The sequence below is a fragment of the Glossina fuscipes genome, unplaced genomic scaffold (genome assembly GCF_014805625.2).
Source record: "Glossina fuscipes isolate IAEA_lab_2018 unplaced genomic scaffold, Yale_Gfus_2 148, whole genome shotgun sequence".
In the NCBI taxonomy this organism is placed as follows: domain Eukaryota; kingdom Metazoa; phylum Arthropoda; class Insecta; order Diptera; family Glossinidae; genus Glossina; species Glossina fuscipes.
This window is the reverse complement of record NW_023998491.1, coordinates 1016767-1032365: the sequence shown is the minus strand read 5'-3', so window position 1 is coordinate 1032365 and position 15599 is coordinate 1016767. Positions and strand designations below refer to the sequence as shown.

Sequence of the window (15599 nt, the reverse complement as noted above, 5' to 3'; positions counted from 1 at the left end):
CATACTTTCTCTTCTTATTATCCTTTCGATATTAGTTGATAAAGAAGCTCAACCGGACCTATTGAACAATACACCGCCTGTGCCTCCTAAACGTTCTCATAGACGACGTCATACACCGCCTCGTCCCATTTCTAATGGCCTGCCCCCTACCCCCAAAGTTCATATGGGTGCTTGCTTTTCGAAAATATTCAATGGTTGTCCCCTACGAATACATTGCACGGCTTCATGGATTCATCCGGAAACGCGAGATCAACATCTTTTGATCGGTGCAGAAGAGGGTATTTTCAATTTGAATATGAACGAATTACACGATGCTGCCATAGATCAATTATTTCCCCGTCGTACCACTTGGCTGTATGTCATAAAGGACGTACTTATGAGCCTATCAGGCAAATCGTGTCAGCTATATCGTCACGATTTAGTGGCTTTGCATTCGAAACAGACGCATCGTTTTTCAGTACACATGAACAAAATTCCCGAAAGACTGGTGCCACGGAAATTCGCTCTCACCACTAAGGTACCGGACACCAAAGGTTGTACCCAATGTTGTGTTACGCGTAATCCGTACAATGGTTATAAGTATTTATGTGGTGCCACACCGAATGGTATATTCCTAATGCAATGGTATGATCCTTTAAATAAATTCATGCTGCTTAAGCAGTGTGAATGGCCGACAACCAGCATATTGGGCGGCGGCCACGGTTGTGTACAAAATGGTCATACGCCAGTCTTTGAAATGATTATCACACCCGAATTGGAATATCCGATAGTGTGTACCGGTGTTCGTAAAGCTCTGAATGGCTGTCTCAAGCTGGAACTAATTAACATGAATAGTGGTATTGATTGCAAATTAGATTTTGGAACGATTATACTTACCCGTTATATTTTCTTTTACAATTTTGTAGGCGCCAGTTGGTTTCATTCTGAGGATTTGGAATATGATGCGATGGCCACTATGGTTCCACGCCGTGATCTACTCAAGGTGGTTAAAGTTCATCAAGTGGAAAAGGATGCAATTTTGGTGTGTTACGGTAATGTGATACAAGTGGTAACACTACAGGGAAATCCAAAGCAACATAAGAAAATGATCTCACAATTGAATTTCGATTTTAATGTAGATAGTATAGGTAAGAACTAACTTACAAAACTACAATACAATCTTTTAAAATGCTGGTAAAAATTTGTTGCTCCTAAATACTGCAATTACTTTAACATACATATACATATATACAAGTTGTGTTCAAAAAAAAAGATGACTTTGCGAATTTCGTGGGCTATGTACATTAATTTATGTTGATACATATGCCCCCACCTCCTCCAACATATGTTGACATTGTCAATCGTTTCGCATTTTGAGTTTGTTTTTGACAAATATAAAGGTTAGGCTAGATGTCTTGTGGATGGATCGAAGAATCTTTATTAAATTTTATGTGAAAAATAAAATCAAGTGCTGCTGACTGGGACATTTAACGAGTGTACCTAGAGCAAAAAGAAAAAAGAGTTTATAAGTGGTATAAGCTCTTCACAGAAGCCCGGGGAGATATTAGTGACGCCCTAACGAAGCAATGGAAAAAATTGTTATGGAGAATCATTGGACCATTACTAAAAAAAAGTTGGTGAGATTGTCTGCGTGTCGCTTAGCTCATGCCATGCAATTTTTCGGATTTTTTGGGCATCAAATGCATGGAACGATAATGCATTATTTTCTGTTCGTAACCGCATTCTTTGTACCGAAACATTCGCCCCCCCCCCCCCCCCCCCTTCTCACCACCACGACTTTTTTCTTTTCCCAGAAGATCGCATCGCTGATAGAGTTTAAGACCATATCAAAAAGCCCATAATCAGAGAATTTCGAGGGCTGGCGAAACCACTGGCACAAATCTATTTTATCTACAAGGGGGATGACTAACTATAACACATATCTTTCCAGAAAAACAAAATTTACCTTCTTTTTTGAACATGCCTACTATATATATGTATACTAAACGTAAATATGTGCTTATACGACAAAATGTCATATCTGCACGAATCTAAAGATTAAATTCGGACAAAATACATGAACAAAATTTGTATATGCATTTATTAAATCTAGACCTTCTGATTAATAAGAATGTAATAGATTTTTCTTATTATTTCTCGTAGTCTGTTTACCCGATAGCGTGCTGGCATTCCATAAGAACGGCATGCAAGGCAAGTCGTTACGTAACGGTGAAATAACACAAGAAATCAAAGATATGAGCCGTACATATCGTTTGCTGGGTAGTGATAAGTAAGTTCCAGTAGATGTTTAAAAAAAAAAACACTGACACGCGCACACACACAAATTACAAGATTTTAATCTATTTCTAATTGCAGAGTTGTAGCTTTGGAAAGTCAATTGTTGCGCACTGGTTCGTTAGGTAGCGAAGAAGGTCACGATCTTTATATATTAGCTGGCCATGAAGCTAGTTATTAAAGAAACCATTTACTAAACTTTATATGAATAAAACTGTAATTAAAAAAAAAAAAAAAAAAAAAAAACCAAACAAACAAAACAAACATTTCGACAAATTAGAAAAAACAAGACAAATTAGAAAAGCAAAACCTTAAATCTAAAAGAAACACATAAAAATTATACTAAATTAGTATTAAATTCAAGGAAAGAAAATATTTTTTAAAAACTTATTTTTATTATATAATCGGTTTTGAAACATTTATAACACAACTGCGTACTCTATCCTTACAAATACGTCATACGTTTTGTATTTATTTTGTATTCTTTATAAAAAAACAAAACAACAACAAAAAACAAAAAAAATTCCCAAAATATTATTTTGAAATCTTTACGAGTACATATATATATATATATATATATATATTTTGTTTTGTTACTATATCAAATGTAAGCAATTTTGTTCAAAAGTCACTTTTTAAGACTAGCTTTTTAACAATTATGTTAAAAATTTTGTAATGTCTCTATAGCTTATGGATAGATTAACTGTTTATTATATACGTATACATATACATTTGTATCAAAAATTATTCTTATTATGTATTTTATATATGATTACTAGAGCGATAAATAGTTTATTTTGTACGCAATAATAATTTTTTTAAAGGTATTAACTTTAATTTTTACTTACATAGAGATGTGAAGACGACAACGACGAGCGTAATATATTGCGTAAGGGTACACAAACAGTTTTAAAGTTGTTGTTCGAAAAGATTCTAAAACTGTATATATAGTTAGTAGGATTAGAAATATTTTTCCCATATTTTTTTTCTTTTTTTTTTTTCTAATATATGATACGACTCGTTTTTCTTTTTATTATTATTTATTATTGAGACGAAATGTCCAAGATTTGTTTTTTTTTTCCTTTTCTTTAGGCAAAAAAATACGCCGGAAATTGTTAAAAGAAGGCCTAAACATGGAATGGAAAACTTTCGGTGTACAATAGAGAATTGATAAGAATTCGTTTTGTTTAATTAGTTTTGTACCAAGAGGCAAAGGCCTAATAATTATTTGTTGTAACATCTGAAGACAGTCTTGGAAGACTTCGTATAGCATGTAATTTTTGTATCGACATGCGCTTATGTCGATTGCTAGCAGTCTTTAACTTGTTACAAATGTTCTTCACGCATAGTCGGAAAGATTTATGAAAAGCTAGAGAAATGAAAGAAAAATTTATAAAATTTATACCAACTTATATGTATATGTTGATCCGCAATTTTGTTGCAAATATTTATCATATTTAATAGCTCTAACGGTTTGCACAATTAAAAAAATTCCCTTTCTTTTACGATAACCGAACGTTAGGTTAGATAGGTTTCTGAGAGCATATAATTATTTTTCCTCGCAATAATACTTTGCTTTTTATGATGTCAAATTTAAATTTCGACCTACAATATAACACATGGGACACAATTGCTTAAGCATTTTATATTTTGATTTCATGTATTTTACATTTATTGCATGCGATAAATTTTATGAGACAAAGTATACAATGAGAATGGGATTTTTGACAAGCTTATAAGAGCTAAGTTGATATAAAAAGGAGAAAAATCGCTTGCGATATTATTTGCTTAACTTTGTACATGCGAATTTTAGTCTTAGAGTTGCCTTTGTCTACGAATAATTTTATGTAATTTTTTGAATTTCATTTAATAATTAGAGCATTATTTTGAAATTGTGTGCAGCTGGAAACAACAACACTTACCTGTTAAGAACTTTTATGAAATATTAAAAGTAATAATTCTCGTTACGACAACATTACTTTATACATTTGTCTAGTATTAATATTGAAATGCTATTATTACTTTTATTTTCTTTATAACCTTTGTTGTTTGTCTTCTATAGTATTTCAAATTGATTTAAAGTTTTCTAACGAAAAAATTAATGCAAATGTCTGTTTGCCCAATTTCTTCCTTTACCTTCCATAGCAATTAAAAAGTATTCTTTTTTTTTTCAATTTTTTGAAAAAGACGTATTTTTTTAAATTAATTACCTTTTACATTAAGAATTTTTATTAATCTAAAACAAAAATGAGATTTATTTAAGAAGAATGATAATGTTTGCTCATAATACTTTTTTTTTTTCTTTAAAAATATACAAAAGAGATATTTTCTTAGAGAAAAAATTAAAAAAAAAAAAAAACAAATACGAGTTAATAAATTATGAAACTAATGTAAAAGTATATATTTCATTTTTGTAGACAGTCTCTCGCACATTCATATTTGATGAGCTTTACTTATTGCTTAAACTCCTTTTAGTTTCATAAGATACCGTGAGAGTCACCATCCACCGTCAGTTATGTTTTACCGATTACATTGTATGTCAGCTAAAGCAGTAAACTTTGTCTGAAGCATCAAATGTTTTCCTTTTATTCCCATTAGATTAAATTTAAAAACTTTGCTGAATCGGTTCACAGATAATGATTATTAAATTTGATTAGTATCCTATTCTTAGAGTACTAAAATAACATATTCGTTTAGAGCCAAATATATGTCTTTTTTAATAAAACTGTGGAGTACATGTATACTAGGCGTGTGGCAAAGAGGTCCATTTTCTGTTTAGTTGCAACTCCGTAAACGAAATATTCTTTTTCTACATCTACATCCGGTTTCAAATAGCCTTGATTCATTCGCGACGCTAATAACACAGTACATAAGAGCAAACTAATTTTTTGACGATTGTATTCATTATGTTTGCTTTTTTTTCTTCTAAATATAACCAAAAATATTTCTTTCAGTTTGGGTCATTATTAGCCTCCCAAAAAAGTTTTATTAATTCTAATTGCACGCCTTCTCGAAAACATGGATTTGTAACAGAAACGTGCCTTGATTTATACCACTTGCCAGGCGTGCGTTATACAACCATGATCAGCGTAGATGTAAGATTTGTGTCTTGATCTAACTAAATTTGTGCGTAAATCCGTGGTTCAAAAAATATTAGCCGAAACTTCCCATCTACCCCTTACCAATTAGTAGATGGTCATGGACTATGTACAAGAATACGCATCAGCCACACACACTCACAGCCACCTTTCTAGTATACATAAGACGAACGCAAAACCGATTTTAAGTACCGTTTAGTGCGTCAGTGAAAAAGTAGACAAGAATGTATATCTTGCTTTCAGTAAGTATTATGTCTTGCGAGCGAATTTCTTAAAATCAGCAAAAATGGTTACGATTCTCTAATTAATTCCCGCACACTTAACGAAATATTTTGCATTTATAATGTATCGATCGATGCAACGGTAAGCTTCAAAATTGTTATTATTATTGTTTTTATAATTAATAAAAGGAAAATAATTTTCAATTTTCTAACGACAATATAAATGATGATCAAAAAAAGTTGTTAAAAACATCATGAAAACTGCCTGCAGCCTCTTTAAAGATTAATTGCACATTAACATTTATAACAAATATTCTCAGCACTCACGTGAAAAGGAAAAGATCAAATCAAAAACAAAAGGAATAAAAAAATCAATAAAATTTAGTAGAAATCTTTTCAGTAAGAATTCTGAAATAAAACGGTTTTAAGGGAAGCAATTGTATTTAAATCACAAATAACGAAAGTGAACTTGAACAACTATATAAACACACATATATACACATACACACACACACACACACATACATACATACATACATCATAGAAACGTAATTATGTAAACGCAAAACGTTTAGAATTATAAGTAAGTTTGTAAGTAATAAAAAGTAACTGAGACAACTAATGAGAATGTATGTGAAACACAAAAATTTTAAATAATAAAAAATAAATTTACCTAAAATTAGAAGCAATTAACAAAAAATATTAAAATGACAGAATAAAATAAAAGCAGTTTAAAAAAGAGAAAATAAAACCACTCAAAAACAATTTAAAAAAATAAATAAAAATAGAAAATAAGTTAAAAAATGTTTAATAAATTCTATTAACTTTACAAATAAGTTAAAATAAATACAACAGAAAAAAAAAATAAAATAAATCTATAAGAGTGTTATCATTTTAAAACGTTCTCTAAAAGGTTCTTTAGTCACTTGGATTTCACTAACGTTTATATTCCACGCCTCCATTCCGTTTAGTAAAATCTTGTCTCCAGACTTTTTCAAATTAACAACAAATCGATAGAACAAATAAAAGAATGAAGCAACTGCATAGCAAGTGAAAACATAATAGTCGGGTTAGGCCGACTATTAAATACCCTACACCACAATTCTTAATTTTTCCATAGAACACAAAAATTACACCTGTTTTTATATGAACTTAATATTATGAGACTGTATACTAAAAATTACACCTCTTTCCGAATGAAAGCTTATTTTCCGTAAGAATGGTAATTTCCAAAAGGTTCAAATATTAAGGGACTTGTCCAACATTCAGATTAGTTAATTCTTATGTCAAACAGCTATTATGAGCCAATTTTCATCACAATGTGATAAAGCCCAGATTTCTGTGCACTAAAAAACAAAAACGTTCGTGAAAACCTTCATATAGGGCAGGGTGTAAAAGTAGGCGTACGTGGTCCAAAGTTTGTAGAGTTAATTTGTATATCGAATTGTTTTTATGGTTTAGTTCTCCTCGTAAAATATTAAAATTTAGTCTTTTCTACCCTACAAAACAAAAATTTTCGTGACAATACTTACATAGGGTACGGCCCAAAGAATGGGTCGAGATGGTCTAAATTTGGTACAGATATTACGACCTGATTTTCATAGTAAAGCATTGAAATTTAGACTTTTTGCCACACAAACTTCGACTTCTCGTCATATGAGAAGGGATTCGAAATATTGTCCGACACGGTCCAAAAGTTTTCACATCAATATAAATGCCGAAATACTTCGTCAAGAAATATTCAAAATTTTCATTTGTTTCCATATAACAACTTTCGAAAACAGGGTGTTTTGCGGGGAGTGATCGAAAAAGTGAACCGATACGGGTTCGTTCTTGGATCAAAATACATCAGTGTATCAAATTTCATCAAAATATCTCAAAAATTCCTACCTTTGCTTAAACGCTAATTGAAATGAAGATATAACGGACTGACAGGTTTAGATCGGTTCAGAATCAGTTTCTGAATTGATAGATATAATAAAGAAATGAAACGCTTCTGCGTGTACGTGCTTAATATACTCTGTGCCACAAGTGGAGTGTGTAGAGTATAAAACCAACGATATAGTAAATGATTAAAACGATGTGAAAAAATTTATCTATTTGCAAATTTCTACATTGGTTATATAAATCTTAAGTGATGTGCAAATAAAACCAATGAGATATTTGAATCAAATGTCCAGTATATAATTTCAACGGTTTTAACGGTGATAAGGCATAATTGTGGGACTCGAAAGTTTTAAGTGAATAACTAGCAGAGACTTGTAGGTTTAGGCTGATTAAATGGAAAAATTTCAAAAGGAAGAAAGAAGAATGCATAAAATTAGTAGAGTTTACTAAAAAAATATTACTAACATTTTAGAAGTTAATATTTCAAAACAAGTAAGCCTCAATAGGATATCATTAGCTTCTTTGATCTCAAGGTGTCCTTTCAATTTTTGATATCCATCGCAACAGCTTTGCAGCATATATTCTGAAGTCAATTTTTCATATTCGCGAGTTAGAGAATTCTTGCTGTCAAAAAAAAAAAAAAAAAAAAAAAAATGGATTTCGAAATTTCACAATTTCATAAATAATTATTAAAAAATTTGTGTCTATTTCTCAGGCGAAAGCTAAATAACCAACAACGAATAAGATTGTCTAAGTGCATGGTATCCAAAGATTAAGCAGAAGCCCAAAAGAATGTCTTTCTCGTCGAAGTCGTCGACGCATTTAGTGGCCCTGGCTTGAATATTGCAAAACTTAAGCGATAGTATAGGGAAGGAAAGACTCGTAGTTTTGAAGAACACGCAAAAAGCAGTTTACGAGTCGATTAAATTTTTATATGCTCGTCATCACAGTAAGAATCAACCCACATTTAAAGTTTCTTTTCGTTCCTTTTTTTATTTGAAATTTTTTGTTTATTATTATTTTTTTTGTTTTTTGCTTCACTTTTTGTTCTCTTAAACTATTAATAAATTTACTTACAATTAGAAAAAAAGATTACAAGATATGCTACAATACACGTACATACATATACATACATGGATAGAAGAAGATAGAGAGTATTATATATATTGTACAATTTTGTTCTTTTTAATTTACATAACTATATATAATAAATAAAACTAAAACAAAATAGAGAAAAACGTTCGTTGATAAAAAAAAAGCTGCCTTACTTTACATTGCCATCGTTATGTTAAAATATTAAAAATACATATACATATATATATATATATAAAAAATTTGTTAAATTGAAAATAGCAAATGCGCGACTAATAGCTCCGACTTCGGCTAAACAACCGAATAATTAACAACCTCCATATGAAAAAAAAAAAATATTTCGTTTAATGAAAGAAATTCTAAACACAATATGACGAGGGACAGACATAAATTATCTTGCGCAATGTTCCCTAAACAGATCTTAAGACTACACGTTAATTTTGAACCAATTTTAAGGGAAGACAGCCAAGGACTACTGTTGTTCGTTAGATGATTGACTCCATTTCATCAGGACAATATGTTCTGTTCCCTCAAAAAAGTCTTTTGCGGCGGTGACACAATATACGTGCCGCCGTGCTGCAATTTTTGAGAATGTTTTAAAATTGTTGTTGTGCACGCTTAATATGTTGCAATTTATTGAAATTTGGAAATTGAAGGGAAATCAAAGTTCATAGTTAGGGCAGATTCCCAAGCTTAAATAGGGAGAAAAACACGAGAAAGGGTTATGACCTTGTCATGGATACACAGTCTCGTTGCTAAATTGCTGAATGAATTGAATGCTTGTTATGTAATTGCATAACTTCGAACTTTGGACTTCGGAGAATAACTTGACTGAATGTTTTTAAGCCTACGATGATAAGTTTCCTCTGCATTCAACAACTATTTCTCCTTTAGATTAATATTTTTTAGAGAGAAGGGGAAAAATCTTTAGATTTAGACATGGATGGTTTGCTTTCAACGAAATAACTTATATTAAAGCTCGCTCTCTTCATCGGTCTTACACGATACATGACTTATAAATGGCACAAATGTTTTCTGTGCGAAAGAGGAAGAAAAGTGAAAATGTTAAGTATGTGTTTCGTAATAAAAAGGATATATCAATACATATATTAAATGAAAGAAGGATAAAATGGGTAACTATTGACGTACACTTTACTTTATAAGAGGTAATCCACGTAAATTATTCAGTTCACTTTGACTATAAGAACCACTCTGTGTTAATTGATGCACCAAAATAACTGGCTAACAGCTAATAAACAAGTCCATATATATAAAAGGATTCCACTGTAACAGGCCACTTCTGAACATGTTAAGCATAATAACAATAATTGTCTAATATATTGCAGATGGAAGTTGTAATATAAAAAAATGTAAAAAAAAAAAAATTTTTTTTTTTTCTTTAAACTTAACTCCATTATAAATTGAAAGCAATAAAAAATATGAAACAAATAAAAATAATTTCATCATGTTTTCGTTTTGTTCCTGTTTGTTCAAAGAAATAACTATACTATCAGTCCTTGTTCTTATTGTTGTTATCATTATTTTCATTTTCTTCGTGTTTTCAAAAAGTACAAAAAAAAATTCTCTTTTTAGGATTATTATTGCGAAGGAAGATGCTTAAATTGTGTGTGGATTGTTCTATCTCAACAAATATGTTCTTATACGTGTATCTTCTTCTTCTTCTTCTTCTTAGAATTCAAGTATAATTTTGTGCTGTGATGTCAGTGACAATTGCTTTGATTTTCTTGTTGTTGCTGTTGTGATTGTTACTGTTTACAATAGGTGTGTGATGTTTTAGGACTATAATTAAATGACTAATTATGGCTTAAAAATTGATTTTTAGCAAATTTCATGCATAGTTAATCATCAAAGAATATCAGGTGTGTGATTATCATCGTGTGAATGCTGTAGAAGACCTTTACGTTCATCTGGTGCCGTGCTTAAAACGTTCTCCGGTATAGGTGGCTCAACAATGGCATCAGCATACATAGACTCATAAACGGGATTAGCAAAGTTGCCCTTTAGGGAAGAACTTCAGTCATTTTACACGCCTAATCTCTAGTTTCTTCACCATTACTTACTTTATCATCTTCGTGAACAAATGCGGGCGTGTCATCAGCATCTCCTCTGTACATGGGATTGGTTAACATAATCTCAACATTATCGGTTAAGCGAGCATGTGAAAATGGCTGCGAAATTCGATGTTTCCTGCATTAAATTCATTCATTAATCATCCATCACATATTCTTAATGAATATTATTAATTTATTGATAAAAGTTTTAGGAGCAAAAAATTTGTGGGTACATATTATATCAGCGTGGATCTATTTCAAACCTTGAATAATATTTGTACAAAATTTAGAAGCATACGCTTCCAAATATGAAAATATATCAAAAACGTGACTGTGGTTTGTACACTGAAATCATTTACGACTGTTACGAGGTTCCATCATTTGGAAAATTTCATCGACTAAAGCAATTCAGAAATAGTTTTTAATTAAAAGTATACCTTATTGGATCGCCTATGTGTATTCCTCATACGAAACAATATACTAAATTTTTATAGTCCAAGAAAAACGTTGCACTAAGTAACAACAACAACAACAATTTCACTTACTTTATCAGGTACACGCCACCACCGAGTAGTGCTATCAGCAAAATAGCTAACGCCAGCACTGCGGCCAAAATAGATAAAACATTAGCTGAATGTTGTCGTTCACTACTTAAAGCATCAGCGCTATCAGCCAAACATGGTACTATTCTGTCATCATTGCAGCTGGAAATAAAAAAAATCAAGTTTATAACAAAAAAAGTTTTACATTAAAAGCTATTAAAGTCTTTTGCGTGGGGTATTTAATGGCCGCAAATGTGCGATTATAATGTTTTTACTCGTTTTTACGCAGATCCTGATATAACTATGGCCACTCCCTTTGTCGTCTCCCCCCTTACAACAAAGCATGAACTGCGTCTTACCATAAGCGTTCTGCCTCTTAAATGTTAGCGTACAACCCATGGAGTTATACATACACAAGTTATGGATAAGTTCGATTTATCATCGCGAAGCGAGAAAAGGGAAAAATCTTATATGTTCTGCAATATTCCCCTTAATATGGTCACAGTTCACTAATTTTCATAGTAAAATATCAAAAATTATGCGTTAATTTCCATGTAAAGACATACTCTCAATTAACGGCGTTGTGAGGAAGGCGGTCCCGTGAAATGTAGTAATATTAATTTTCTTCTCAAAGATCTAATATTATAAGTTCCATAATTTGTGGTACAAGGGTCTATTAAGTTCGTACAGATGGATGCAACACTCAGAAGGACTTTAGATAAAACGACATTTTATGATACCAATAGAATCTGAATCCTGAATCAATCGGAACTTGGCTGTCCGTCGGTCCGCCTGCATTTTGGAATATGTCATATGAATATTAAGTGAAGTGGTGTAGCGTATTTAGTGATTGTGCGCCATGTCCCACTATAGATATTTCACTTGTTTTTGACTTTTTTTGTCCCTAAATTTCTTGTAAGAACTTTGATATGGGATAGGTTGCAAAAAATACACCCAAATGGTCCAAACTATTTTTATAGAGCAGTTTTCATCGTACAATATTAAAAATTAGTCTTATTGCGGATTATATGGGAGAGGGTTCGAAAAATGACCGACTGGATCCAAATTTTTCACAAATTTTTTTAAAAATCCAAAATACTACTTCTCGGCGATTTTTGTCGAAAAATTTTAAGCTTTGGAAATTTTTTCATATAATCCAACCCATTTGTCACAACATTTTAAAATCGGGACATGTGGGTTGAATACAAAATTGCATGGGAAGACATCAGATGGACAGATGAGTTTAAGCCTTTTCAAAATATAAAGCGATCGATATAAGAAAAGGTTTTCTGAGTATTACGTATATCCGCACAAACTTAACGTAGTCTGCATAAGAAGTGGTGTAGGGTGCAGAAAGTGAAACCTGATGACTAATCTCTTATCTGATTGCCTTAGTTGTCATTTTTTTGACCTAAAGTAACGAGATATACAATATTCTTTGGACAAGTTCTTTTAAGGAGTTTACGTTTCAAGGATGAGAATAAAATATAACAATATTCATTCATTATTTCCCCATATTTATACTTACATACATTCGTTGATTGAACTGCCCGTACGACAAACACCACATTCGCTAATACATTCCGGTGGTTTGTCACAAGCGTCACCCTCCCATTCGCCTACACAAGAACAGTGAGGCACAGTGTAGGCGTCCAAGTGACAAACACCATTATTGCGGCAGTAACGTATACATGGATTATCATCCGCGAAAGGTCTTTCGCAGAATTCGCCATTCCATTGATCTGTACAATTACACATGGCCACACCTTTTATGATGTGACAAATGCCACTATTTTGACACACTATTCCAACGCAGGGATTTCGGGACGGAATTTCTGTAGCATCACAAACTGGCGGAAAAACACTCGTCACAAGAATTCAATAAATATCCATTATAACGATGTACTTACATTGTGGCGGACTGGAAGTCTTACATAGATCAGTTTCACAACGCTCTCCTACAAAGCGTTCCGAACAAGTGCAAATCAGTTTTTGACCGCGATCGGCGCAGAGCCCACCATTGAGGCAATAATTGGCACAAGAATCGGACTCACATTGTTCGCCATAGAAACCGGGTGAACATTGACATAAAGGACCACCTTTAGAGCCAATACTGCACGAGCCGCCATTCTTGCAGAAGTCTGAACAGACATTCACTTCACAGCGTTTGCCAGTGTATCTAAATTTTTCAAGGATCAGAACAATTTAAGAGGAAGGTAGTGTTCGAATTATCATACCCATCTGGACATTCACATTGCGTAGCACCGGTCAGGGTCTCGCGGCAAATGCCACCGTTGGCGCAAGTTAGATTAATGCAATGTTCACATTGTTCTCCAAAATACATAGATGGGCAGGTACATTTCATACCTTCTTCAGTTATCAGACAAGAACCACCATTATGGCATCTACTCTGACATTCCGGTACAGAGGTCTCACAACGTGGTCCCGACCATCCAGGCGTGCAGCTGCATTTTAAAGGAGGGGGTTCTGAAGATCCGGGTATTTGTGGAGCAATTACACATAAACCATAATTTAGGCAATAACCCGAGCAACGATAATGTTCACAAAATTCTCCTTCGAACTGCGGTTGGCATACACATTTCGGTACCTTGTCCACAATCTTACAAGTTCCTAGGTTACAAGGTAAAGGGCAATAATTAGGTATCTCCGTCGGGTCTTTGCATTCACTCTCAACATCGACTAAATCGTTAGGACATTTGCAACTATAACCAAACGAACTCTCGGAGGACAAAATGCAAAGAGCACGTTTTGTTTTGCAGGGTTCCTTCGAGCAAGGATTTGTTACTGGGAACCATATGAAGAAAACATTAACAATCAACAAGTACATGTGTATATCATTTGAAACTCACTGTTGCGATTTTGTTTCAAAGGGTGTAAAATTCCAATATCCGACGATCTGTAACCTTTCAACAAATAGGTACCATTATCGTTGCCAAATTTGTTCATTTTTATTATGCTCTGATCATATAGCTTTATATACAGATAATCTTCAAATACGTCAATCTTCTGTGGCTTTTCCTTATTTGAGAATCTCCTAACAACATTACGTTCTTTGCCATTCAGACGACATGTTTCAATGGTACCCTTGCGGTAATCAGCCCAGTATAAACGCCCGGTAGGATAATCTATAGATAAGCTAATTGGCCAGCCAACATCTCTTTCTACCAAGCTCTTTTTATTACTGCCGTCCAACGAAGCCATTAAAATGCCATTTTCCAATGTCGACCATATCATGACCCTCGATTCGGGCTCTACGACTATGTCCGTGGGATTTAAACCTGTCGAAACCAAGGTGCTATATTTTTTTCCATCTATATCTGTTACCAAAATTTTATTATGCTTCGAATCGATCACATAAACCATTTGGGTAATCCACTCAATAGCTAATGACTTGGGATCATCTAGATCGGGTATCTAAAAAACAATTTTGTTCGTATATCTGATTACAATTTTTTCGTAATTTTTTCTCACATTAAATGCAGTTAACTCCTTAAGGTCGCGACGTATTCTTACTGTTACAACTTCCGGCTGTGGGGTGGCTATTTTCATAGTATGTACTTTTCCATGGTGAGAATCTATCCAAAACAATAGTGTATCCTTGGCTCTTATTAATATATCGAAAACATCAATCTTTAAGCTGTCAGTTTGAAAGAAGCCTACCACCGTAGTACCCTCTTGCTTAGCTGGCAAAATAAACCGAAATTCTTGCTCGGAGGCCAAAAGCAAGACTTGATCGGGCCCCGAAGCTAAACAAGTCGCATTTTTTTGTGATCCCTTATGATATCCTTCAGTACATTTACAGTTAAAATGGCCAGCCTTTTTTTCTATACAAATTTGCGAGCAAGTACCAAAGCCGCAAACAGGTGGCTGACAATTCATCTCGTCCGAGCCGTCAATGCAATTGTATTGACCATCACAACGAAAGTTTTTCGATATACAGTCTTCATTTTCACACTGAAATTGATCATGACGGCATTTGGGCAAAGCAGCACATACCTTATCCGACTCATCTTCGTCGTTATCACAATCACTCACACCATCGCAGAGAGCAGATTTCCTTATGCACTTAAGGTTGGAACATTTGAAAGCGTTAGCATGACAATGCACATGCGCGCATGTGGCCAAACTTTCGTCACTGCCATCAGTGCAATCATCCCAACCATCACATTTCCATCTGGACATTATGCATTTCCCATTTGCACAAGTGAAATGATCAAAAGGACAAGTACACTGTACCTCATCCGAGCCGTCAGGGCAATCATCATCGCCATCACATTGGTATTGTCTGAAAAAGTAACCAAAAAAATTATGAACAGCATAAGGGCTGAGGGTTCTATGCACTTCCAAAACCCGCATTACGGATTTGGATCAAGCGAATCTACATATCTACTT

General features: G+C 33.3%; 2 protein-coding genes across 13 annotated transcripts in view; one reads left to right on the top strand and one right to left on the bottom strand.

The window, feature by feature from the left end:
• Positions 1 to 2521, top strand: part of LOC119641395 (mitogen-activated protein kinase kinase kinase kinase 5) — a 133213-nt gene extending 130692 nt beyond the window's left edge. For 8 of the 11 annotated variants that reach the window (XM_038040024.1, XM_038040023.1, XM_038040026.1 and 5 more), the window contains 4 exons: positions 36 to 836; positions 906 to 1127; positions 2143 to 2269; positions 2356 to 2521. In XM_038040024.1, coding sequence (XP_037895952.1) covers positions 36 to 836; positions 906 to 1127; positions 2143 to 2269; positions 2356 to 2455 — 1250 coding nt within the window. In that variant the 3' untranslated portion in view covers positions 2456 to 2521. The remainder of the gene's footprint in view (positions 1 to 35; positions 837 to 905; positions 1128 to 2142; positions 2270 to 2355) is intronic. The other 3 variants (XM_038040035.1, XM_038040034.1, XM_038040028.1) reach the window with 1 other exon arrangement.
• A 6432-nt stretch (positions 2522 to 8953) lies between these two features.
• LOC119641408 (low-density lipoprotein receptor-related protein 1B) overlaps positions 8954 to 15599 on the bottom strand; it is a 140595-nt gene continuing 133949 nt past the window's right edge. The window contains exons 21-28 of one of the 2 annotated variants that reach the window (XM_038040046.1): positions 14679 to 15492; positions 14057 to 14621; positions 13424 to 13991; positions 13097 to 13365; positions 12715 to 13036; positions 11190 to 11348; positions 10654 to 10780; positions 8954 to 10591 (exon numbers count right to left, since the gene is read on the bottom strand). In XM_038040046.1, the coding sequence (XP_037895974.1) occupies positions 10439 to 10591; positions 10654 to 10780; positions 11190 to 11348; positions 12715 to 13036; positions 13097 to 13365; positions 13424 to 13991; positions 14057 to 14621; positions 14679 to 15492 (2977 nt within the window). In that variant the 3' untranslated portion in view covers positions 8954 to 10438. The remainder of the gene's footprint in view (positions 10592 to 10653; positions 10781 to 11189; positions 11349 to 12714; positions 13037 to 13096; positions 13366 to 13423; positions 13992 to 14056; positions 14622 to 14678; positions 15493 to 15599) is intronic. The other variant, XM_038040047.1, reaches the window with a different exon arrangement.